Below are 27041 nucleotides of genomic sequence, written 5' to 3'. Positions count from 1 at the left end.
GGGAAGCCTGAGCTGAATGCGACCACTATCAGCTCGGCCTCCTGATTACCGAGGGGACGTATCGGAGTGACATTTTCTAGGCGGCCAGGTCAGTCATACCTGGTGTGTGTTTGTGTGTGTGTGTGTGTGTGTGTGTGACTGAGTCTTTGTAGCTGTGGAGACCGTATCAGGCGGCCGCTCGCCTATCTTATCAAGCCAACTGCTCTGAAGGGACTATTGTGTATGCGAGGTGACGAAGGGCCTCGGTTTCACACTCATACTATGGAGCGATTACCATTTCTTTAAGGCGTGTGTGAGTCTGTGTGTGTGTTTTGTTGCTCTAGGGGTCCACATATTGATGGTGTACAATAAAAAAGGGTAAAAAAGGTTCCAGTTGCTGCGGCGACGGTTGACACGATGCATTCAGGAGCATCGTGACTCATTGATCGAAACTGAAGTTAAACTAGCGTGTTCGTTACTGCTCTCGAGGATCCTGGTCGTCCTGCCTGATGGGACGGAAAAGGAAAAGCGAATCCGTAGGACTCGGTTGAGCAACTTTTAGCAGACAGACAGGTAGACAGGAGGCCTGGCGACAGGGAAAAGAGCTGAAATCCAGTGAAGGACGTCTGCAGAAACCAAGATCAATACATTAACGTTTTATTTTCCTGCAAATGTACAACAAAGGAACCAGTAAAGGAAGGAACAGCTCATGTTTAAAATGATAAATAGGCCAAATTAGGAAAATATCTAATTGCAAATAGACTTGCTATGATTTTTTAAGTCACATTTCAGTTCTCCATTCACCACATAACATCAAAATGTGACAGTCACCCAAGCAGGATGGCATGAAATGTGCAAAATCACCCAATTGTTTTGAATTGCAATTTTAATTTAAAATTGATTAATAGTGCAGCCCTAATGCTCCTTATCCTTGTGATATTACACAAAAGCTGTGGTTTAGCTGCTCTTACTTTGAAATTTTAGCATCTTTTAAAGTCAGAATTCAGACAATTAGGAAAATTTGAAGTGCAATTTGATTTGAGATATGATTTTTCTAAAGTTAAGCTTCAGTTCATCATTCACAGCATGAGATAACATCAAATTGTGTCAGTCACACAAGCAGAATGGCATGAAACATGCAAAATCACCCAAAGATGTGCAACTTTTGTGATTTCATTGTTTTGTATTGCAAATTGCATTTAAAATCAACTAATTGTGCAGACTTGTGTTAATGTGCTGCTCATCCTCATGATATTGCACAAAACTGCTGTTTAGCTGCTCTTACTTGGAAATTGTAGCATCTTTTAAAGTCAGAATTAGCAGAGTCAGGAAAATTTCTAAGTGCAGTTTGATTTGTGATATGATTTTTCTAAAGTCAAGCTTCAGTTCATCATTCAAGGCATGAGAAAACATCAACAGTTTGACTCTCACAGAAGCAGGATGGCACCAAGAACCATTAACATGACAGTTTGAACCCAAAATTGTGCAGCTTTTGTGATTTATTTCATTGTTTTGAATCACAATTTCAATTTAAAACCCAATAATTGTGCAGCCCCATGTGTTAACGTGCTCCTTATCCTTGCAATATTACACAAAAACTGCTGTTTAGATGCTCTAATTTAGAAGTTTTAGCATCTTTTAAAGTCAGAATTAGGAAAAAATCCAATTGCAATTTGATTTGTGATATGTTTTTTTAAAAAGTCAAACTTCAGTTCATCATTCATAGCATGAGATAACATCAAAATGTGACGGTCACACAAGCAAGATGGCATGAAATGTGCAAAATCACCCAAAGATTTGCAACTTTTGCGATTTATGTCATTGTTTTCTATCACAATTTCAATTTACAATTGACTAATTGTGCCGCCCTAATGCTCCTTATCCTTGTGATATTACACAAAAACTGCTATTTAGATGTTCTTACTTTGAAATTTTAGCATCTTTAAATTAATAATTAAGAGAATTAGGAAAATTTCAAAGTGCAATTTGAATTCTGATGCGTTTTTTTCTAAAGTCAAACTTCAGTTCAGTACCAACCACATGAGATAACATCAAAAATGAGAATTTCACACAAGCAAGATTGCATGAAATGTGCAAAGCCACCCAAAAATGTGCAGCTTTTACGAGTTACTTCGTTGTTTTGAATGCAATTTCAATTTAAAATCGACTAGCTGAGCAGCCCTAATACTCTATATCCTTGTCATGTTACACAAAGCTGCCGTTTAGATGCGCTTATTTTGAAAAACTGACAAACTTCTCCTAGTTCAGGGGCACAGAAGGATCTGGCTGTTCAGGTGAAGCTGCCTGCATCAGAGGCCGTAAAATGTTCTGTTGCTTCTGTCCCTCCCTGTTTTTGTTTTGTTGACCGGCTGATAGTTTTATTAGTGCCGGGTCAGAGGCGGGTCAGTAGTTTCTGGACCGGTCCGGCTCTCGCTCTGCTTTGAGGCTCTCAGTGTGATCCGTTGGTGTTTAGTCTAGCAGTCCGACATGTCGCACACCACAGTCATTTGGTCAAGAGCTGTTTCAACAAGACGCTGCTATTCCTGCAGCACCGACCCGCCAGCCAGCTGATTGATTGAGGCGATTCCTAGAGCACTGAGGGATCTGCACAAATATAGATTCAATCAAAACACTTTTAGAAATGCTGTTGCACAAACTAAGTCTAAAAAGTAACTGAATACTGCATTCATAAATATTCTTAAAGTGCTTTATGTAGTTTTTTGAAAGCCTGAAAGAGATTTTTATGACTTCTCGTTGTTTGATTCCTTTGTGGATGGTAAAAAAAACAAAAGTACCATTTCTCCCCACATTTTTTGCCTTTTTAATAAGAAAAAATGAAACATGAATCATTTTAATCACGTTTAAACCGACAGAAACGACAACAACAAAAAAACAATATATTATATCAGCACACTTTCAAAGGTCGAAAGAGAAACGTAGCTTAAATAAAAAGACCGTTCTTTTAAAAATCTAAATGTTCCACAACATGTGACCTGAAACTTCTGCGTCCTCTGTGGTTTGCACGGAGGAATCCTTCAACAGATCGATATATTGATCTCTTATCAGATCAGCAGTCGTTTGAAGAAAAGGCACTTTTTTTCCTTTTTTTTTTCTCCGAGGGTCATCCGACACCCTTTGACATCGTTACGCTGATCCCCATTGAGCCGATGCATTGACAGTGTAAAGGAGGGCGTTCCGAAGTATTGTTGTAACACACTCACACACACAAACACACACACTATCAGCCCACCTGGCCAGTGGGAGCTCCATAGTGCAAAGTACTGTATGTAAATCCTCCCATAGTGCATCACTCCTCCCGCCTCTGTTTTAGTAACCAACTGCATGCACCTCACCAGCTGCTAGTCTGTAAAAATACATCCACTTTTACTGCTTTCATGTAGGAAATAAAGTAGTTTGAGTCGTGAGAAACACATCAGAACTTTCTTCTCTTTTTTCTGTTTTTACCACAGTTGCTTTGTCTTTTATCTTTACTTCTTTTTTTATTCTTCTTCATATCAACCAACTTCATGAGCTCCTGATCAGAAATGCTGTAACACACACAAAAAACCATGAATTTAACTGTCTCCCTCTGCAGTAACACCTGCCTGAAGCAGTAACCTGAAACTTCTCGGTTTAAAAAAAGAAAAAAGAAAAGCCTCACATTTGGGTTGTAACTGGTCGACAGAGCGCTATACGAGATATATTAAAATTTATTCCCTTCATAAATAAATGCAAATATCCTTTCTCCCCCTTCCTCAACATTGCCTCTATTTACATTTTATACAAACCTCTTTTTGGGATCTGACTTACGAATCACTTTTTTTCTGTCCTCCATGTAACCAGCCAGTCTCCTTGTTTGGAAAAGAAAAATGTTCTTTGGTCCCTCAAACACGGCGGCCATTTTAGATGTGAGTCTCTGTCAAGGCCGCTGGACGTGAGCCAGAGAGGGAAAGAAAGAGGAAGATAGCGAGAGGTCGGGTGTCCATTTTAGAAACAGAAGTCTCCATCTTGGTTCACCTCAGCGGACGGGTGCCAGCGTCCACATTAGGAGGCGTTGAGCACCGAGCGGCTGTACAGAGTTTGGTAATAAGCGCCGGAGTCCATGGCGGCCGGACCCGGGCTGTCGTAGATCTGCTTGGCCCCCACCGGAGAGCCGCTGGTGTAGCTGTTGTAGGCCATGACCTGGTCCTGGTAGGACTTGAGGTCCATCTTCTGCTCGTTGGACATGAGGTTGGTGATGGAGAACGGGTGGTTGAAGTTGTAGTGGGGGTCCAGCGACTTGAGGGCCTCGTTCTGTAGGTCCATGTGCTGCTGCATGGCGCTGGGCAGGAGGTGGGAGCTACCGGCCAGAGACTGGGAGTGGAGCAGCGGGTTGGACGCCGTGGAGGCGCCCGAGAGGGACAAGGAGGACGGAGGGATGGAGGAGGAGGTGGAGGAGGATGGAGGAAGGGAGACGGGTGGGCTGTGGAGGTGTGAGGAGGTCAGCGGAGGGCAGTCTAAAGGAACCAGGGTGTTCCTGGGGTGAGGCTGGTCGTCCGAGGAGCCCGGGTGGGAGTTGTCTGAGTGGGCCGAGTCGGCTCCCTCCGATCCCCCCGTGGGGCTCCGGTCCTCCACCAGGTGCTCGCTGTGGCCTCCTTTCCCAGAACCCCCCTCCTGGCTCTTGCCGGCCTTCTTCGCCATCTTGTCCTCGATCTTGAAGCGTTTCTGGCGCCGCAGGTAGCAGCCGTTCTCGAACATGTTGCCCGACTGCGGGTGCAGCGTCCAGTAGGAGCCTTTGCCCGGTTTGTCCGGCGAGCGGGCCACCTTCACGAAGCAGTCGTTGAAGGACAGCGAGTGGCGGATGGAGTTCTGCCAACGCTGCTGGTTCTCGCGGTAGTAGGGGAACAGGTCCATGATCCACTGGTAGATCTCGTTCAGCGTGAGCATCTTGCTGCCGCTCTGCTGGATCGCCATGGTGATGAGGGAGATGTAGGAGTATGGCGGCTTGGCGTGGGTCAGGGAGCGGCGGTAGGGTTTGGGAGGCATCTCCTTGGGGCCGGCCCGGCTCAGGGTGGTGCTGGGGGCGTACCCCAGCTGGCCCATAGACTGGCCCATGTTCTGGTAGTGGGACAAAGAGCCCAGCGGGCCCGGAGCAGCGGGGCCCAGCTGGGTTAGAGAGCCGGAGCTGAGGGACGAGGCCACCGGGGAGAGGGACATGTGGCCCGGCGCGGAGCTCATGGAGGCCAACGGGGAGCTGCTGAGGCTGGAGCTGGGATACGCCATGTTCATACCCGCTGGGGAGGCGGTGGCCGGGTTCAGGTTGATGTAGCTGTTAATGGTTCCCATAGAACTCATAGAGCCCAGACCAGAGTTCATGGTGCTGGGAGAGGAATACATCTGGAGAAGGAACAGGACAACATCTGGTTAGTCAACAAAGAGACATCATGTTGAAGGTTTAAACCAACATAACTCCAATCCAGTCATTTTTTAAAAACGTTTTGGACACAAATAGCAGAAATCTCTGCTTGAATTAGTTTGTTAAATTTACATTTCTTGTGCAGGAGTGACTGTGAAGTGTGAAAGGAAAGCAGTTTGAGTCTCCATTTAAAAAGCGCCTCCTTATCAATGCACAATGAAGCTCTCAGTGTGCGGGCAGAAGTCATGGATTTCACACGGCGATGTTAACCTGAAAATGCGTAAAACGCGCGTCACGGTGCCTCTCAGTCAGACGGCCTCCTCCTCTGCTGCCATGGAAAAACAACTGCTGTCCTCTATTTCAGTTAAAACGCAATAATTTTACAGTCTCCAATCGAAATATTACGTCTGTAAAACTGCCCAAATAAAATATTTAGCGAATCCTAGAAGCCTGTTTGGTATTTTAGATGAGGGAAACTAAATCTGCGGAGGTTAAAAGCTATCTGAGGCCGCTGACTGATTGTTGGTTAAATATTTCCAGACTCTCTGTAATTTCATCAGGTCGAGTTGAGGTGAGAACTGAAGCTGCTGATAGAATTAAGTCTAATTGAATTAGTGGGAATAAAGTCCTGTTTCATTTACACCTGAATTGTTTCAACACTTGAGCGGCTGCAGAGACACAAAAGAAGAAGAGGAAGGCCTCTGGATGAGCACAGCTCTTCCTCCCTTTAAAAAAAGAAAAGAATCCTGGTAATTCTTAGATTAAAAATATTCAGAGTCATGTATAAAAATCCAGTCAAATATGTAAAATCGAAGTTATTTTTTAGCATTAAAATATCCTACAAATTGCCCTTTTTCTTTCTTGTTTTTAGATATAATTTCAAATCTATAATATAGCTAATAAGACTTGAACAGAAGAATATATAAATTAACAAAGATGATTTTTGCACTATTTTTGGGAGATTTTTCGCACTTTTTGTAGATTTTCCGCCCTGTGGAGTTTTTATTTCCCTCTAAAGCGGGACTCTTATCTGTTTTAATTCTTCCTATAATATTTCCAAAGCGTCTTTAGCGACTTTCTATAATAACTTTTAATAATTCTTTATAGGATTAAAGCTATTTTTGGTTCATATTCTTGCTGATAAACGTGCGCAAATTAAATGTTGTCTTCTCTCATCATCTGCCCTGACAAACCCCAAAACTTGTCCACAGTTTAGAACACAAAGAAAAATAAAAACAGTGAATTTGATCTTATTCGGAGCTTGTTGTGGTTATTTTTTCCGTGTCTTTACCTCGCTGGCCTCGCTGTAGAAAGTATTCCACTCTGGTATATCATGGGCTTCCATCTTCACAGAACTCAACATCCCCAACACGCGTCTCTGGAGAAGAAGGATTTATCTCTGGCCGGATTTTCTGTCTTTAAAAATATCGAAAATAAAATAATAAAATCCTCCGAAAGGTAGTCTGTGTAGTCTTCAGAGGGAAGAATCCAAACAAAACGTTGTCTCCTTTTTTTTGCCAGGAAAGATGACAGAAAATAATTCGAGTTTTAAAAAAATGCGTAAAAAAGTCAGACAGTGATGTGGCGCTGCGCTCCCGGGAAAAACTTAAGCAGTCAGTATTTCTTTTTTTCAGTCATCCATTGTTTCGTTGCTTTTATCAACACTTCCTCATCTCCGTCTGGTGGCCCGTTTTCTTTATTTCTTTTTTAAAAAATTGTTATTTATTTATTTTATTTTCTATCCAGTAGGGCACTTCTGGAAGCAGAAGACGTGAAGGTGTTGCGCGCAAATACAGAAGTAGAAACCTGGACGTCCTGTTCTTATACTGCTGCCGGGTCCCGCCCCGCTGCTCACATTTGAATACCGTGGAAGGGCCCCGCAAAAAGGCCGATGTGGCCCCCTGGCGTGCTGTATATTGGCCCTGCGGCTGCACCAGGGCCACCCGGGCGACTGTCCCACAGAGACAAAGCTGAACGGATCAACACACAGATACATATATTGTGATAAATACAGCAGGAAAGTGGAGGAGGTGAGGTGTTTATTATAGTAAAAGGTTAATTACCAATCAGGCTTCTAATTCGCAGCTGTGATACAAAATGTTCCTTCTATAAAACCATAATTTTTCTAATTAAACCTGATTTCTGCACTTTGTGTTGGTAATAAATAGTAGCAAATGCATTTTACACAAACATAAAAAGCATTCGATTTCATTTACAGTAAAATAATACCATTTGGATTACTTTAACTGGGGTAGGGAGGTAGTTTTTTTTACGTGCGTGGGGGTCGTGAAAGTCGTTAATTCCCTCGGCTATCACCTCTCAGGGGCTCTGAAGCTTTTAACACATTCTCCAAGGGTTTGATTTTAGTAACCGACAAACCTTTTTTTAGATCCTCTGTCCTGATAGTCAAATATTTTCACGACGGCCATGCAAAAATCACGATATTAGGCAAATATTTGGCCATCAGGACATCAGATATCCTAATCGGTAACATCACAGAAAAGCAAAACCCTCCTCAAGTTCCCACGGACACACAGAACCTTCTCAGGGTGAGTAAAAACAGACCTTTGCCCTACTAGCAGGTAACTTAAGGCCAATTACAACTTCAAGGCCCGAGTTAATAGCGTGCGTAAAAGTCGTGCGTAAAATGTGCGTAATAGTCAACTTTTTCAGCGTAGTTGCATTGAAACAGCTGGATGCTCTGTGCGCTGAATGTGACAGACCTCCTCTCCGTGGGAACTTGTTGGAAAACTTCTCTTTTCTCCGGCCACAGAGCAAAACAATAAATAATGTAATCCCGGCGTCATGCATAGGGTCGGACTCCTGCGTGGCGGAATACACATCGGGCCTCGGTGCAGACGGAGGCCTGTGAATGTCAATGCCTCTGCCTAATGGCCAGTCAATGGAGATGTAATTGATGCGCAGGCGGGAGGTCGACGGGATTAGACTGTGAGAAAAGATCCCGCGGAAATAGCAGGAAGGACGCAGCTGCACCAAAAACACGCAAAAGAGTCGCTTCGTCGTCAGAAAGTTTTCTAGAAAGCATTTCCAACGTTCCTGATGTGACTATTTATGATGAATCTCCGAAGGCCTCGCTGCCTTCGTGAAACTGGAGATTTTCTCTGCATCTCTGTCGCTGTGCACGTCCACCTCCACCTGTGGCGATTATCACCTGTTTGCAAACCGCTGTCAAATCGATTAACACGTGGAATGAGCTGACACCTCCGCGTCTGTAATGATGTAATTAAGCATGAAAGAGATGAGTTTTTACATCTGGACGGTCATGCAGATGTGGATAAGAAAGGTTAGTGGGCTGATTTCTCATTTTAGGCCTCTGATGGAATAAGAAAAAACGTAAAAATGCAACCAAATATTAGATAAATGAGCCTGGAGTGCAGTTTTACGCGTTAATCTGAAGTGTACATTTTTAAAAATGAGGTGGACACAGTTAGTTATGAGGTGTTTCACAGAAACGGAAGCCCGTCTCCTCCAGCAGGCTACATTTTATTCTCCACATAGTCTGCAAATATGGAACATTACAAGAAACCAAAACTTTTACAGATAATAGAAGATCCGCGGATAAACAGATTAATTGTGAGGCTATATTTGGGTCAGGAAGCGTGTTTTAGCATCTAATAAGCACAAAACCCCACCTATTTTGTCTGAAAATTCGTAACATTGTACTTTAGTAGAGCTTAATTGCCTTGTTGCCTCTCAATCACTATACAGAGCACAAAAGATGACCCTGTTAAATTCATCTGACGCCTTCACACACTTGCTGCTGGATCAGTTTCTGTATATGTGCATTACGCACCAGCGTCGCGTCTTAATCAACATCCTCCATCAGTGTAACCTCTCAGATCCCCCCTTTTCTCTTCCCTCTCCATCTCTTTCTCTCTCCGCGGGCTGTTTTTCATGCCAATGGAACCTCCACCGCCCATTAACACCTCTATAATTGGTTTAACAATGGCGGTAATGAGCTGACACTAATGAAGGAAACGACGATCGGCCTGCCGGGAACGCGACGGCCGGACGGTGCGCAGGAATAATTAACCGGCCTCTGACGCCTTCCTTCTCCTTCTAGGGGGCTTGAAGCTGAAATAAAAGTCCAAAACAGGAGAAAAATGCAAATGTAAATGCAGCTGCTGAGGCTTTACCTGTGTGGCCGAATTGGTTAATTGGGGAAAACTGGATTTTTTTTCCAGGCAAAAACTGTATTAAAGAGCATTAGTTTAGAAAAGATGCAAGATTTATTGACTCCATGGACATTGACTAGATCCGATAAAGGATCATACAAACTCATCCCTGTAGCGTGTGTTTCTTGAGGCACTCTGAAGTCAACAGCGTCACCTTGTGGCCTCTAAAAACAGGTGCACCTGCAGCACCTGCCTTTGTTTTTTCTGGCACCCTGTGTGGCTTTTATTGTTAATATTTGCAGTATAATTGATCCATTTTGTGCATCAATTTATGCTGGAAAACTTTTTCTTTTTGTGCAGGAAAACACAAAATTCAGACACAATGAGTAAGTAAAGTAGAAGTACTTTGCTTCTTTAATGCATCCCCCCGAAACTTCCACTTGAAATTTGTGAGCTAGGATGCTGAAAATGTGGTTGAGTTTTAATGCAAAAAGGTAAAAAAAATTTAAAAAAAAAATAGGGTCAGGGTCTAACAGAACTAAACTAAGAGTCACACCTGCACCACCTCCTTTTGTTTTTATGGCACTTTTTGGGGATCTTGTGGACATGTTTTTCTCATTTTGCAGTATAACTAATCAATTTGTGCTTCTTCTGCATGGAAATCTCTAATTTATGGGCAGAAAAACACAAAATTCATGCACAAAAAGTAGCTGTAAATCAAAATGCTTGCAGGTGTTGGTCATGATACAGCTGAATCCACTTTAGTATAATTTAGTTATAAAGCAAAAAATACAGTTTCCATGTTGATTATTATAACAGTAGTCAGTCTGACAACTAAAAAGTGTCACACCTGCACTACCTACGTTTGTTTTTATGGCACTTTTTTGGATCTGGTGAACATGTTTTCCTTTTTTTTGCAGTATAACTGAACCAATTTGTGCTTTTTCTGCATGGAAATCTTTCATTTATGTGCAGAAAAACACACAATTCATGCACAAACAGTAGCTAAAGTAGGCATTTTTTTTGTAAATCTAAATTCTTTGCTTATTTTCTGCTCATGTTATTGGATTTGTGAGCTGTGATGCTAAATATTTGGTTATGTACGATCCTAAAATGCAAGTGTTGGTCATGATACAGCTAAATACATTTTAACGTGAATTAGTTTTAAAGCAAAAAGTAGTACAAAACAGTAGTCAGAGTCTGACATAACTAAAAAAAGTTACACCTGCATCACATACCTTTGTTTTTATGGCACCTTGTGGGCATTTATATTCTATTTGCATTATAACTGAACAGGGTTTTAACTGAATGTAGTCACGTGGAGACCATATTTTCATCTTTTTATTTTGATATTGCGTCAATATAAAGTGCAATTAGCTGTATCAGGACCAAAACCTGCAGATTAGCCTCAAACATAACCAGATTTTCAGAAGCCCAGCTCACAAATCCCAATCACATGAACTTAATTTTTACAAAACTTCGACTATATATAAAAAAAATGCTTATCTTACTTACTCATCGTGGTTTCCTGTACAAAAACAAAAAGATTTCCAGCATGATCGGTGAATAAAAATTCCCCAAAATGCAGGAAACAACATCTACGTTCCTGTAAACACAATGAATAAAACGAAATCTGACTTATACAGCAGCAAACTCATTTTCAAAGCACCAGACACCACATGTACGTAACATCATTTCAATACAGCTGGTTGAGTTCATGAAGTAAAACATTAAACAGGGTTTTTCCAGTAGAAAGAAACTTTAGGCTTCCAATGAAAGAGGCTTCAGGAAGCACTAAAAGAAAATCACTGGCGCCAAAATGATAAGAAGTGAGATTAAAAAAAACTGTTTTGTAAATTAGGGGCTCATTTACACAAGCATATATGGCATTATTGTTTATCAAACATTTAGAATTACCAGAAAAAGGAATAAATTTAGTCAAATAAGGGAACACAGATGGCGATCATGCTAACCGTAGTGCAGTCACCTCCCAAAGGTTGATTCTGAGCCAGGAAAAATGTTGTAAAATGTTTTCTGCTACTCAGAAACAGCCTGAAAAAAACGTCTCACTCTGTCTATGCGGTGATTTACGAGTTGTTTTAAAGTCTGGAATATTATATTAGATGAGCAATATTAAATACAGTGAAGTATAAGAATAATAACAAGCTCACAACATCAATCTTTCATTTAGCTGGAGGAGGAATATGCAACGCTTTCCTTGCAAACAAACTATTATGTGGCTAAATCTCAGTGGTAAAAATAGATAAATAAACAGCAGAACAAGTATGAGTTTCCATCCCATTTATTCCTGGTTTTTATTTTGTACATGAAGCTGCGATAAAACCAACAGATCTACGAAACAGAAAAGAAACTCGATGCGGAGAGAGGGACGCCGGGAAAAACAATGAACGGCCAGTCGGGGTTTAAAAAGGCTTCAGATAAAAGCATAAATGAAGCCGTGTTGATGGCGATGGAAGGCTAACAGATTCAGGTTAATCATTGATGGGACAATAAAGAAGCCATTGCACTCCTACTTCCCCTGAGGTTCCCACACACACAAACAGATGGTAAACATTTTAAAAAGGCACTTTAACAAGGGATTGCATGACGTATCAGTGCATATTATACTTAAAATTCCACTTCTTCAAAGACGTTTCTCTACTACAGACCTGATCTGCAGGATATTCTCTTAACACAGAAGTCCTATTGAAGCATCTGCTCAACACTACCGACTACAAAAACTCCCAGAAGTACAGTAGAACACGCGGGCCTGTAAACTGGCTTGATGAAGAAAACAGGCTGGTTCAGACCTGGCCAAGAAATAATGCAATATATAGTTTTTTTTCCTCCCCTCCCATAAAACATTTACATCCACAAACATCAGTTTGGGCTTAAAATGACCTTTGGTTCGTGTGTGCTTCTGCACTGATGAGTACAAACGGCACATAAAGAGAGAATCCCCCGAAAAACAACACATATGTTGGATTGTTCAATTTAGGAACTAAATTAAATCCCTGATTTTTTTTTTTTTTTGAATGCGTCGAGCAAATAAAGTCTAAAAAATGCCAGAAATAGGATCACATATGTCAGATGTGCATTTGTTTCATCGACCGTCAGTGGAAATGAAAATATTTGCTTCTGCTTTTAGGTGGATTCTCACTTTTAAAAAAACAAAAGGTTTAAGAAATGATATTGTTTTTCATTACATATGTCAAACTGTTGCATATACTATGGCTAAGGATTGCACGTACATACTATTACAGTTCTTTACAGTATATAACATTGAACATTCTAGTATAAAATATAGTCCTAGGCCTATCAATAGATATCTTTTAATATACATTCGGGGTAAAGCGTAGGCTGGGCTGGATCTGGTCTGAAAGCAACGTTTAAATACAGTCGAACAGAGTCTCTGTGTGGCTGGTCGATGCTTGCAAACATTCTCCTTTCTCTGAGTCACAGTCAGCTTTTTTTTGTTTTGTTTTTGTTGTTTTTTTAAAAAGCTGACCAAATAAACGTCACTACTGGCATCCTGTCCACATTTCATGTCGGTTTGCATGTTCAGCCGATTTCAGGGAGAATTTTTCTTACGTAAATGAAAAAGAAAATCTGTGCAGCGCGACACAGATTCAGTCACAAAACAATAAAAACAAATAAATCTGCATTAAACCAAGGTACACTTTGTCATCACACCTGTCAAATTCATGCTAGTTCTTTCCTGAGCATCTATTTTGGCCAAGACGATGAGCAACAGTTAAAAAGATACCGAACAACTGTGACTTCTGTTGTAGGATATATTTACCATTTGTGTTGTATTTGTCAAAACATACTGACATTAAACACTGGACCGTGGCTACTGTCTCCGAGTTTAAGAAGGATTATGTGAAACAATAAACATTCCTACATCGGGCTGCTATTAACGACTTTGCCAACTATTTTTATCAAATAAAATCGATGGCATACTCATTGCGGACTCAGTAATATGAAGTCCTGCACCTCTATAGATATAGCACAACATGGCTAGTAGTAGATGAGAACTCAAAACTGTCTTTTCTGAAAGTTTAAATGCCATAAATCACCAAAAATTTGGATCAGAAACGATAAAACTTGGATTTTCACGATTATTCATTTCACACAAAATGACAAAAATCTGCAATTAAAACTTCAAACAGGTGCTGTCAATACTGGAATTTTATTTGAATTGGTTTCAAAACTTTCCCCCTACCTGCTGTGTGTAAACACTGCCTGCAGTTCATCCGGAAAGTCCCTGAATTTTTGTCACCTGACTGGCGGTCAGTTGTAGATTCTTGGTTGTGCTGAGAAGTTGTTTGTTTTTGCAAAATGCCAATACTACAGGAGGTTTATTTTGTGGAGTCTTTGAATGAGACATGCAGAAATAAACTCATTTGGATCAAAATTCTAAGCGTAGATTTGCAGATCTGACGACTCTTTTGCCATTACAGTTCTGTTCCATGGTGTAATTTTGGCGATTTCTTTTTTATAGATAACATACGTTTTAAAACCACCGGTGGGTTTTAGGTTCAGAGGGTTAATATACTGGTGGCCATCTGACAAATAGAAACATTTCAGAGTTTAACACTCTTTTATGTGCTTCTTGAAGGCTTTTCATGTGATTAAAACATTTAAATTATTCTAATAGTGATAAACTTTTGAATATAATTTGTGTAGCACTGATCATTGTTTCAAATGAAAACAAAAAACCACTACTAATTCTGAAGAAGTAGCCACAGTTCAGCTGTTGATTGGTCCTGAAGATCTGATTTCAACATCTCATCTTTACTCCAAATGCTCACTCTCATTAACCGCAGTCTTCGGACCGTTTGAGCTCGTAATGCTTAGGATGTACTGTGAATTCAATGTGATTACTGAAATAAAATTTCACCTTCTCGTTACGTCAGAACAACAGAACTTAGGTTAAAAGTTGGCAAAGTCAGTCATTACTCAAGGAAAACAAAAAAAGGATGCTGTGTGAAGGCAGTCTGTAGCTTTTGTCAGATATCTGATGGAGTCTGATAGGGAAACTGTTTTGTGAGTCGGTGGAGTTAAGACCTGTGTAATGGAGGTTTCTGATTGGATGCTGTGTTGGTTCTCACAGCAGTCCAGTGCAGACATCTCCTTCTGGTGTGGGATACGATTCTGCAGACATATAAACATGAAATTAGAATTATATATACTTAGGGAAAATGCTAATCAAAACTGTGGTCGAGTAGATCACAAACAGACAATTAAGGCACTTATTCTTTGCAGGCTGACAGGTTAGTTTGTTTCCCATTTTATACCTAATATTTATAAAATTATTTTTTACATTTGTTTTTCTGATATGCTGAGAAGCCTTAATAATACACAGAAATAATAAATCAGACTAAAATTGTTGATAAAACAATAATTGAAATGTCTGGTAAATTGAAATTAAAATAGTTAGCACATAATTACAGGTAATATCCAGGTTCAACTGTAGCTGTGGTCATATTGGGACTCATGAAAATGTTGCAAATGCCTCATTTGAACATAAAATAATCTGGGATGCTTTCATCTAAGAAGATGTCAAAATACCACACTTTGATTGGTCAGTTGTTGGTGAACTTGCCTGTTACTGGGTTGGGTCCTCGTTTCCGTGGAAATCATCATCACGTCTCCCTCTCTTTCTTGACAGTGACATCTCCGCTTCCAGCTCCGGCTCCAGACGCTGCTGCTGCTGATGATGATGAAGCTGCTGCTGCTCCACTCGGTGCCCCAGATGCAGCTGCAGCTCCAGGCCCTGAACCGGCTCCAGATGCAGCAGCTGATGCAGCTCCTGCTCCACCGGTCCCCAGTATGGTGGAGACTTCTCCCTGCATGAAGGCCCAAGGGGGGCTGTTGGGGGAGTTATCCAATGGACAACGCTCTCCGCTGGGGCAGTAGACCTCCCCATCACCTCGCCGACTCTGGATGTACACTCTGGTGCAGGGGAAGCAGAACCTACATGTGCAGGAGGTAAAAAAGCACAACAATTACTGGTTGTTTCAGCAACAATAACTTTTTTTGGTCTGTAAAATGTAATCACCAGAGTCTAAATTGCAGACTTAAAAAAACCCTCCAGTTTCATTCACTTAAACGTCAATCTACAAATTGTTTCGGTCTATTTACGTTACAATACTATCTTAATAAGACAAAAATAAACAGAAAACACACAAACCTATGCCCCGGCACTGATGGACACTGAACAAAGTGCGTGTCTTCCAGCCTCTCGTGACACAAAGTGCAGGACAGAGTGTTTCCAGTTGAATGGGTGCTGTTGGCAGATGCTGATCCCAGCTCAGAGGCACCGCTGTGGGGTAATGCTGCAGCGGTGGTGGCCGCCTCCGCTGAGGTGCTGGATCCCAGGGGCTCCCCTCCAGACCTGGAGGTCAGGGGCCGCGGCTGCCTGGCTGGAGATGAGGCAGGTTTGGGACTCGTCTGGCTCACGCCTCCAGCCATGGAGAAGGATGAAGAAGCCAGACTTGTGCTCTTGCTGGTGCTGCTTCCGGCTGCAGCCGTGTGGGCCTGCGTCTGGGTCTTGGGCTGGTTCTGGGATGAACTGAGCTCCCGCTCCAGCTCTGGAGTGATAAACGGGGATATGCCCATCCCCAGACCCAGCTGCCTGCGGCTCATCTCGGCCAGCACCGGCGCAGGGAAGATCATAGGGGTGCTCATAGGGGCTGTCCTAGCTGTCAGACCCGCCGGCATCCCCGCCAGCAGCCCATGAGGAATCCCTGCAATGCTTTGAGTCACTAGACTGGGGGGGATGGCGGCACCGAGCATGGGTCTCCGGCTGCTGCTGGGGCTCTGCCGGTTCACCTCTGGAGGCGGCTGCCCGTCACGGTGCAGCCCGTTAGGCGGCACACGAATAGCCGAAGCGGCGTTTTCTCCCCTTCCTCCCCGCTCGAAGCGGTCGCTGTGCGGCCTGCCTCCGTCCGCCGCCTCTCCCCGGGATGAGGTGCCGTGTTTATTGGGTGAGGGACCAGGTGACCTGACGTTCCCGTCCTGCATGCCGTGAGTCCGCTTCAGCTGTCGGGCGCTCGCTATTAGGAATTCAATCTGGTTTGCTCCCTCGTAGTTCACGCAGCCCCGGCAGACCACCTCGCTGAAGTCCCACACCACAGTCCACGGCATCTTTGGCAGGTCGCACAGGTAGCACCACTGGCGCCTGGAGGAGGAGGGGGACGACATGGCTGGCTGGCCGCCTACCGAGCTAACCTGAGCGGGTCCAAAGAGCCAGCTAGCAGGCTAACGTGCTAGCACAGGTTAGCTGCGTTAACCTATTTAGCTTTGACAGGTGCACGCCCTCTCTTCGCCGCACAATTTCCGCCTTAACGGGCCTCACACAACTTTAAAACAACGTTAAACATCCTAAAAATGTAAAATTAGCTCAAACTTTTGGGTTGTTGTCGCTCTTTTTTCATATACTAGTTTTGTTTACCCACTTCGGCCTACTCTGCACTGCTGTCAACTGCTTCTCCGACGGACGCTGGGACGTTACGTAACCATCCGAGGGGAATTGTGGGAGTTGTAGTTTTGTCACCAGCTGCTGTAACCGCAAACCTTCTGAGGGAGCCCGTTCGCGGAACTACAGCCCAAAGTGGCACGGAAGTGAAGTCATTTCAGGTCGCAGTTCACGTTGTGTCAACACGTGCGTCCGCGTCAGCCATGCGTTTTTAAGAAAGAACGTTTATTTGTTGTAGTTTGCGTTTGTTTTAAAGCATAAAAATGCCAAAAGACATTTCGTCTTCATCGAGCGAAGATGAGGGAGACAGTCCTGCACCGGAAACACCGGCAAAGCAGAAACAAACCGGTAAGTCATTGGCCGAAGTTGGTTTAATAATGGTAGTTATTTAATTTAAAGTAAAAACGCCTTTTAAAAGCAGCTTCAGGGGACAGCAGCCTACGACTGGGTTAAACCTAAGATTTGGATTTAACGTCTTTATTTTTTACTCTTGGACTCCAGTTGGAATCCAGTTTTACAGGCAAGAAGTGATATAATTGACAACAGAGGATTTAAGATTTTTGACACACTGGAGGATTAGCCTAGCCCAGAAATATTTACATTTTAACTTGATAATTGCACCGCAAGAGTAAACTAAATAACAAATGTGAGGCACTGTGCTTTAGGCGATGTAAGACCATCCCACTTTCTTTATATATTTAGCCACAAGGAGAACACAGTGAGATTTATATAGCTAGATGTGTAATGGTATGTCTTGGAAATATTTGTTATTAGCAGTTTTATTTAATTTTAAGTTTGGGTCAAATTGGACCATTTAAATAGACCAAGAAAAGAGATGCAGGTGCTTGTTAGGGGAAAATATTCACCCTTATAATCTAATAACACAGCACTCTTAATAATAGAAGGGGTTAGAAGCAGAATGGTCGTACCTACAAAAAATCCAAACTGAATTTTGTATAATTTCTGGAATATTTTAAGGTATAGATTTTAGTGGCAAAGTGGTCTAACCCACAACCCAAATATAACATTACAGTAGCGCTTCCAATGTTAGACCATTGTGGAAAACACAAAACTTTGAACCCATTTTTCTCAAAAACTACAGATAGTGGGTTAGACCACTCTGCTTCCAAACCCTTCAATAATAATAATAATGATAACAATCATACTACTACTACTGCTAATACTACTAATAATAACAACAATAATCTTACCTAATCTGTTTACCTCATGAAAACACTGAAAATTCTGCATAGTGAAATCCATCAACTTTGTTACTTTGCCTTCTGTTGCTTTATTATTGTAATTAAGGCTTCAGATTGGCCATGTTCTGTATGTAGTAGCACATGTAAGCATCATGATATTAATCCTGAGAGTCTGTCCAGACAATGTTGCGTTAAGTTTTAATTAATCTTGTCTTCTTCTGTGGTTATTTTATTGCTGAAATAATGAAGATGTGTTGTTTGCATCCACAGTGAAGAAGAGCACCAAGTACCAGTGTCCTGCTGACTTTGTGTCGTTCTGCCATGAGCCCTGCAGCAGCACTCTGACTGACAGTCTGAAGAGCAGCAAGAATGAGCTGTGGCTCATTAAAGCTCCTGCCTCCTTCAGCCCAGAGTGGTGGGTTCAGTTTAGCCTCTTTTTCTCTGCTTTTTCTCTTCATCTCTCATGCACAGTTGAGATTTTACAAGAACGTAATCAGAATGCGTTTTCTTACTGGGAGATTTAGGTCATTATACTTTAATTTGGCATTTTGATATTAAATGTGCTGATATTTTCAGTCAGTTAAACTCCTTTTAGCCTTCAGAAGCCCAAATTCTGGCTGTGTGAAAATTCAGCGAATGTAGTTTGAATAGTGGAATCATATTCTACATTGACTTAAAGTAAATTTCCTCTTGAGTCAAACTGCGTGAAGCATTTTAAGATACTAAAACCACTACAGCAATAATTCCTAACTTTGTAACCAGAATGTAAACACAGTAAAACACCAGTATCTTACTTTTTCGGTCATCTGTGGGCCCATACTTGTTGAAACACTATTTGCTGCACACAATTTTCACAGAAAAGACCCAATACTGAAATACTCTCAAGGTTTTAGTCTGTTTTCTAACTAAATAAATGTGGTGGAGGTGGTCAGTTGTCATAGTTACAGTGATGCAGTGCCGCCATATCTCGCAATGATTGAGAAATCTTAAACAAATCTGTGGATCCAGACTATAAGCCGCATCACTGCTAAAATCTAATGAGGTGGTCCTTGTGTCATTTCTGACTTTCTCTGAAAACTTCATCCAGATCTGCTAGTTCATTTTTGAATAATGTTGCGCACAGAAAGACAGACAGACAGACAGATTACTATCAGTTAATATCAATTTAAAGTCTGCTAACATTAGCTGATGTTTGACTTTTAAAGCATCATTTAAGTATGACTAGCAGCAAAAAGAGAGTTTTGAGTGCACAGTTATTGCTAAATAATTGAAATTCTCATTTTTTTGTGGGGAAATGTGTCTTTAAAGTTACAGTGTGTGATTTTAAATATTCCCATGGCACTTAATGTGAAAACATAAGCAATACGACAGACTCAGTATGAAGCCAGCAGGTGGAGCTGCAGATGAAGGTCAGTCTGAAGCTTTAGAAATAATGATGGAGTTGCTCTAAAGTTCATGTGCATGCTGAGAATGATGCCAAACGCCGCTTTTCCTCTTTCCTTCCAGTTTCAGTGGCATCAAGGTGCCTCTCTCCGGCCTCCAGACCCTGAAGGTTCCTGCTGCAGACGGAGCGAAGACAGCGAGCGGGCAGCAGATCTACAGCGTCCTGGCCTCCACCCACGGCACCTCGGAGCTCCACCTGCTCACCAGCGATAAGCGGTCGTCAGACAGCATGAGGTTGGCTCCGGCTTTCTCCGGCCTGCTGAACGTGTGTGAGAGTTACGGGGACAGCAGCACCAACCAGAGCCCTCAGGTGATCCCCGCCGCCCCAGCTCCCTCCATCCCACCAGGGCTCAAACAGAGATTCCACCCGTTTGGCAGTAAAACCCCGACGCTGACCGTAGAGGACGAGGCGGACGGAGCCGCCTTCAGGCCTTCAACTCTGAAAAGACCCGTCGATGAGAAAGAAGAAGAGGAGGACGAAGAGGAAGGGAGGAAAAAGAAGAAGAAGAAAAAGAAAGAAAAGCGGATAAAGATGGAGCTGGAGGAGGAAGCGGTGAAAGTGAAAGAGGAACCTGCAGCGGAAGCTGAGGAAGAAGCGCCACCCGTGCAGGAGGGCGAATATTCAGAGGAGAAGAGGAAGAAGAAGAAGAAAAAGAAGGACAAGGAGCGAGAGAAGGTGGAGGAGGCAGAGGTGACAGTGAAATGTGAACCAGTGGACACTTCATATGATGACGCAGCGGCGGAAGGTTCAGGAAAGAAGAAAAAGAAGGACAAGCAGCGAGAGGAGGTGGAGGTGAAACATGAACCAGCGGACAGTTCGTACGATGATGCAGCAGCAGAAGGTTCAGGGAAGAAGAAGAAAAAGAAGAAGAAAAGCAAATCTGGCGACGACTAGTGTGATGTCACTTTGCCTGTTTGATGTTTGCTTCTATTTTCTGTTTATTCCTGACCTCATGAGTCTGTGTGGGAGACGCTTTACAACTAATTTACTCCAAGTCGTTGATGGATTGCATAATGCAAGACTTTGGCAGGACGTGGTGTTCAGAAAGAAAAACAAAACACATCATGAATCAATTGAACGGTGAGATGAATTATAAAGTGGATTCATTCCAGCATCCTTTAGGCCAATGTTCCTTTAATTCTCAGCTCAGAAAGTGATAATTTTCCACATGAAGGTTTCAGCCGCAGGCATCAGCGACTACATGAGTAATAAGAGCATCCTGAGTTTCTGCGTGTTTCTGCCAGTGTCTGTCAAGTTTTTATCGGCTTGTACTCGACACCATGTTTGTGTTTATTTACACGACCAACGTCGATGGCTTGGCAGCAGGTTCAGAAAACCAGAGTCGATATAAAAGATGGAATAATGAGCCGGTGTCACAAGAGATTTGTCATCACTTGTTTTCTAAATGGTCTGTAGTGGAGATGGTATTTGTGTGCATATAAAACACATGTTGCAGAATAAACTCTGAAAGTGATTAAAGGACGTGAAATGAAAAAAACGTGGTGTGTTTGTCCTGCAGTTGGGCCTTTTTGCAAAAGTCTACAGCAACATTTTCCTCTCATGTCTCATCACAAGCTGTGATTTCATCCAGAAGGAATGAAACTTGATTTTGTGTCGTTACTCCGACTGCGGCTTGTATATTGTGGAACAACGAGAAAGTGTGTTGGTTTCTAAGGACTCCGTGATGTCAGGCACAAGTGTGTATCAGATAAACTGACTTTTTCTGTGCACAATAATTTTCTGAATGAACCGTGAAGTAGCATAGTCTACAATACAGTGTGTGTGTTTTTTTTTTCTGCTGCTGGCCTCAGTAATGTAAAATAAAATTGTTCAGATTTATTTATTGGCACAAACCTTTTATTTTCCTCTGATGCAGTAAAGTTTCCTTTCCAAACTCAGCTGTAGGGAATTATCTTTGGTGCGTATGAACTAAAACTAAGCAGGAAACTCTTTTTAGCCTTCATTTCTTGCTGTGTTGTAACTGATTCTTTTCTTTTGTCCTCTAGTCCTTATGTTTTATTGCATTTTATTGCATTTCATTTTAGTTGTGCAGCCATTAGGATCAACTCTTGTTTAGACTTTAACACCACGGCAAACTCTTAATCAATGTAGAAAACTTACTATGAAGCCAACACTCATTCACATTATTTTTACCCTTTATGCATTTTTTTTTAGCAGATGGAGAGCTCAGATTTGGAGCTTTGAGTGACTGTTGGATGCTTTACAATGTGTTCAGACTGAGTTATTTTTGCATTAGCTAGCATGAAAAGTACATAGTTGTGATCAGATGTGTTCAGTACATCCGTTTTGTGTTGCCTCTGATCTAAACATTAAATCGTGTGGATGTTAACTACATATTGCATCTGAACTCTTTTTCTTTTTGGACTTCAACTCTGGCTGTGTTGTAACTTTGACTTTTATTAATTTTTGTCCTCCAGTCCTTGTGTTTTATTGCATTTTATTTGAGTTGCGCAGCATTTTGGATCAACTCTTAACACCTCGGCTGACTCTTATTCGATGTAGAAAACTGTCTTTAAGGACAATATGACCTGATTTGGAGCTTGAAGTGACTGTTAGAGGCTTTACAGTGTGTTCAGACTGAATTGTGTTAGCTTTTTAGCACTAGCTAGCATAAAAAATAAGCATGTGTGGTCAGTGCATCCATGTTGTGTTGCCTCTGACTGATCTAAACCTTCGTTTGTGGATATTAACTATATATATTGCATCTGAACTCAAACTATGCAGGGAACTCTATATAGCCACAATCTGTTGGCATCCTAAAAGTCATATTTAGAGAATATTATATATCTTCACAAAGTCTTGCCATTAAATTCTGCATTGGTGGATTCTCACTGCAAATCTCTTCATTTGCACCAGCAGTTCATTTGGCTGCAGCAGAACTAAGCTTTGCCTACAGGTAGATGGCGCCACAGTCCAGATTGTGTGCAGCATTAACCAGCAGCCTTTCAGCAACCTCTTGGCTTCTTTATCTGCATGCTGCTGTTCATTTGAACTGATCTAATGCGTCTTCCGCCGCTGTCCAAATGCACAAAGAGGGGATTTATAATATTTCCGTTTTCCGGCAGAATCTTCAGATCTCGGTGACACTCAGGTGAAAAATCTCGGTCCAGGCTGTGCTTCGTCCTCCCCTCCTCCCTCCATTCACTCTGGCTGCTCTGCACCGGAGTATGGTCCTGTTTCTTAATGAGCTCCGGCACCTCTGCTGCTATCAGACTCTCACCATCTGTAGTAACCCCCTGCACATGCTGCTGCAAAGCTTATTGATCCAGCCTCACCAGTGCATCCACATATCTCCCCCTTTTTCTGTCAGATTCAGATTCCATCCGAATCACGACAGAGATTAAAAATGAAACCTCAACACACTTTCTGCTGAGTGAATTTGACACGATTTGCCGCCATGACCTCTAGTTTTGTTTTTTGTTTTTTTTTTTTTAAATTTTGGCTTAGCAGCAGCCATTAAAGCAGAGAGCCGCAGATGTCAGATGCTGGATGAAGCGTTTCTCTGTGAGTTGCATCTAATGCCAGATTTCTGTGTATCCTCACAGGTGTGTTGAATGTGTGTGTGAGTCTTCAGGCCTGACTGACTGGATTCATACAGCATGTCTGAGTGTGTGTGTGTGTGTGTGTGTGTGTGTGTGTGTGTGTGTGTGTGTGTGTGAGTGCAGCTGCCTGAGCTTAAAGTCAGTGAAATTAAAAATAATTTTCACTGTTTGGCTAAATCTGCTTCACATGCTTCTTTCAGCACAAAATTCATCAGTTTCTTGTGTTTTTAGCTTGACATGTCAGTTTTTTCTTACTAAATCTCAACAAATGCAAGATAAATGTTGAATACAATTCCTGTCTTCCTGTGATTTCCACAGTTTACACTAAAAATTCAGTTCTTAATGCCCTCTCCCTCTCTGCTCTGTTACGCCCAGTTGTTGTTGTGTAGTAAAGCACAAAATTCTGCTTGAATTCAGAAAATACTAATTTATTTCTGGGGTTCCTCAAGGTTCCATTCTGGGCCCAGTTATCTTCACTATATATGCTGCTCTTGGGGTCCATTTTTAACACAGAAACAATTCAAATACACAATATATTTGCCCTAAAAAATTCAAAGTAAAAACTCAGTGCAGCCCTCAGTGATTATAATTCCTGTCTCCCTGTGATTTTTGATTGTTTATACAACAAAAATTTAATTCTGTTATGCCCAGTTGTTGTTGTAGTTGTGTTTAAAAACACCAAATTCAGCTTGAGTTCAGAAATTCATAATTTGCCTGTGGGCTTCCTCACGGTTCCATTCTGGGCCCAGTTATCTTCACTATATATGCTGCTCTTGGGGTCCATTTTTAAGACAGAAACAATTAAAATACACAATATATTTGCCCCAAAAAAGTAAAGACTCGGTGCAGCCCTTATGGATTATAGTTTCTCTCTTGTTGTGATTTCTGATAGTTTATTTCATAAAAATGCACTTCTGTTATGCCCAGTTGTTTTATATAAAAGCACCAAATTCAGCTTGAATTCAGAAAATCCTCACTTACTTGTGGGGTTCCTCAGGCCTCCATACTGGGCCCAGTTATCTTCACTATATATGCTGCTCTTGGATACCATTTTTAGGATGGACACAATTAAAATACACAATCCCATAAAAGTAAAAAGAAAAGACTGCTTAGAAGATACAACCTGGATGGAGCTAAACTTTCTCAATCACTCAATAATGAAAATAAGACTGAGATCATGTTGTTTGGTCGACTGGACCTTTTGGCTCTTTGGCTTCATCCAGTTGATGTTTTATGAAAACGTTGGAGTAATTTTCAGCAGCTACTTCAAATTTGACCAACAGATCAACTCAAACAGGCTTTTTTTTTTTTGAAGGTGAAGGTCTTTCTCTCTCCCGAAGACTGTGAAACAGTTGTTCATGCCTTTATTGCTACTCAGACTTCTGTAATTTCTTGTATGTGGGTGTAAAGCTGTCGCCTCTGCAGTTGGTACAAAACGCAGCTGCTTGTTTTCTAACAGGAGAATGAAAGCATGATCACATAACACCAGTTTTGGCCTCTTTCTACATGTTTTCTGTCCATTTCAATCATGACTTCAAGGTTTTCTTGCTTGTTTTGTAAGGTTTTCAGTGTACTGGTGACACCTCATGTAGCAGAACTCTTGCACCATCGACCAAACAGATGTTCCTCAGTGTTCTTAAATCGAGGCACAAAAATACAGCTACTAATTTCTGGAATAATTTTTCACGTATGAAATGCCAAGACTTGTGAAACGTTTACGTCCATCTCTTCTCATTGGCATTTCATTCAAATAGACACCTGACTATTTATTATTGTGTTCTAACTTTGATTTTTGTTGACTTTTATTTTGTCTCCTAGTACTTGTGTTTTATTGCATTTTATTTCAGTTGTGTTGCCTTTTGGTTCACATCTTGTCATTTTTAAAATATGCTTAATAAATATATTTGACTTTGACTTAAATAAATGCAACGACTGACTCTTAATCGGTGGAAAAAACTGTCTATGAAGCCAATATGACCCAAAATGTGCTTCTTAAAGAAATATTGCTTCCTTAATGGAACACTGATTCACATTAGTACCTTTTTTTGGTGTTTTTTGCAGATGAAGAGCTCTGATTTGGAACTTTTGTGACGATTAGAGCAAACATGGCTTCACAGTGTGTTCAGACTGTAGGAGGAAAGCTCCTTTTGTGTCGTGTTAATTGCATTCATCTGGCTGCTGATGACTTTTGGCAGATTGTGTTTGCCCCAAACAGACAGCATTCTTAATGTACACATATTAGCTGTAGCTTGCAGAAAACATATGTACAGAATATATGTGCGTCTGTGTTGTGTTGCCTCTGACTGATCTAACGAGTTTACAAAAACTCCTTCCTCGGTTTTCTTAATATTAAAGCATATGTCTGTTATTAACACAAAAGTACATCAGTTTGACAGGTGCAAACTGTGTTTTTTACATAAAATAAATGCAAAAATCGCCACGTTACTTGTTACTCCGCCAATGAGGCAGAGCCTCGGCAGAGTTATGTGACGTTGGTCGGCGTTGGTCTGTCTGTCTGTCTGTCTGTCTGTCTGTCTGTTAGCAACATTACTCAAAAACAGATTAACTGATTTGGATGAAATTTTCAGGGAAGGTCAGAAATGACACAAGGACCAACAGATTAGGTTTTGGCAGTGATGCCGCTTATAGTCTGGAACTATGGATTTGTTAAAGATTTCTGTATCACTGCAAGATAGCTGCATGGCATTACTGTAACTATGACTACAAGTGAACACTACATCAGCTACCTGCCGATGATCACAGGATTCCAGTCCTACTACAAATCGACTGTTGCGGACTTATTGCAACTAAAATTATTCAAGGAATAATTGATTAAACTGTGGGGGTGTTTCCGAGTCCCATCACCCGCTAAATATTTAGGTCACGTGATTTGGTATCCGTAAATAACGTACACATGCATAACACACACCTGGGCTCAGCACAAGATCATTTTGTTTGTAGGTACATCTATATTGAATACCCACATTCTATGATGCCGTGATTTCTGTCACAATTTTTTTCAAGATTTCAGTCATCAGAAATGATACGACTGAGCAGCTTTGGTGGAGTACTGCGCTCTCTGCTTTTCTTGTTATAAATATTACGGCATGTTTCCATTATCAGCACAATAATATGTACATTTAACTGTGAACAAAATGTTCTTATTTTGGAGAAATAAATGCAAAAATTACAGTATTGATGTTATACATATTACAGCTTTTTCCCACTAAATAACTGTGCAAGAGTAGGGAAATGTATTTTGTCAAGAGGAAAAATGTAAAACAAATAGAGTTTTATGGTGATTCAGTGTTATGTCAACTGGATCAAACTGTTTTACAGATTTTTACCATCATGGTTTGACAATTTTTCACTGTAAAATGTACAAGCATTTTTCACAGTGTAGTTAACTCGTTAATGTGGAGTTACAGAAATGGAGTACTTAGACTGTTTAATACAGAAATGAGTAAATTAGCCAATTAGAGCAAAGACTCATTAAGGGCTAATATGAAATTGCATGTGGAGGTCTTCATAACGAGATGTTTTGCAGCTGAAATGTTTTCAGCTTAGCTCGTCCGAATGGAAATTCTTCTTGCTTTTCCAATTCTGACAATTCTTTTATGCCAGAAAGTAAACCAGAAATGTAGAAACCGGTTTAACTAGTCGCTAAAGAACTGGTATTTATTAACATCCTGTTCCCCCTCAGGGACGATCTAATGGCCATTATGGTGCAGAATAGTGCAGGAGCTGAATAAAGCATGAGCTGGTTTCCAGGCAGAACATCACTTATGCATCTTGTTATGTATTTTTTCTTAATTTCTGGATATTTCATTGTGATTGCA

The 27041-nt window shown here is 41.4% G+C and overlaps 3 protein-coding genes across 3 annotated transcripts in view; 1 reads left to right on the top strand and 2 right to left on the bottom strand.

Annotated features, from left to right (window-relative positions):
* Nucleotides 1–21994, top strand: part of polr1g (RNA polymerase I subunit G) — a 144532-nt gene extending 122538 nt beyond the window's left edge. The window contains exons 2-4 of the mRNA XM_023292166.3: nt 17180–17341; nt 18466–18610; nt 19702–21994. Of these exons, the coding sequence (XP_023147934.2) occupies nt 17257–17341; nt 18466–18610; nt 19702–20533 (1062 nt within the window). The 5' untranslated portion in view covers nt 17180–17256 and the 3' untranslated portion in view covers nt 20534–21994. The remainder of the gene's footprint in view (nt 1–17179; nt 17342–18465; nt 18611–19701) is intronic.
* On the bottom strand, nt 2777–7158 carry foxa3 (forkhead box A3). The gene is made up of 2 exons (XM_023292169.3): nt 6666–7158; nt 2777–5355 (listed from the first exon to the last, which is right to left on the bottom strand). Exons 1-2 carry the CDS (start codon nt 6735–6737, stop codon nt 4024–4026), a joined length of 1404 nt encoding a protein of 467 aa, XP_023147937.1. The 5' UTR covers nt 6738–7158; the 3' UTR covers nt 2777–4023.
* On the bottom strand, nt 11797–17035 carry irf2bp1 (interferon regulatory factor 2 binding protein 1). The gene is made up of 3 exons (XM_023292165.3): nt 15707–17035; nt 15119–15489; nt 11797–14667 (listed from the first exon to the last, which is right to left on the bottom strand). Exons 1-2 carry the CDS (start codon nt 16717–16719, stop codon nt 15159–15161), a joined length of 1344 nt encoding a protein of 447 aa, XP_023147933.1. The 5' UTR covers nt 16720–17035; the 3' UTR covers nt 11797–14667; nt 15119–15158.
* Nucleotides 21995–27041: the final 5047 nt, after the last annotated feature.

This window comes from Amphiprion ocellaris, chromosome 7, assembly GCF_022539595.1.
Source record: "Amphiprion ocellaris isolate individual 3 ecotype Okinawa chromosome 7, ASM2253959v1, whole genome shotgun sequence".
Taxonomy (NCBI): domain Eukaryota; kingdom Metazoa; phylum Chordata; class Actinopteri; family Pomacentridae; genus Amphiprion; species Amphiprion ocellaris.
Note: the sequence above shows the minus strand (reverse complement) of the source record. Positions and strands in the feature narration are given on the sequence as shown.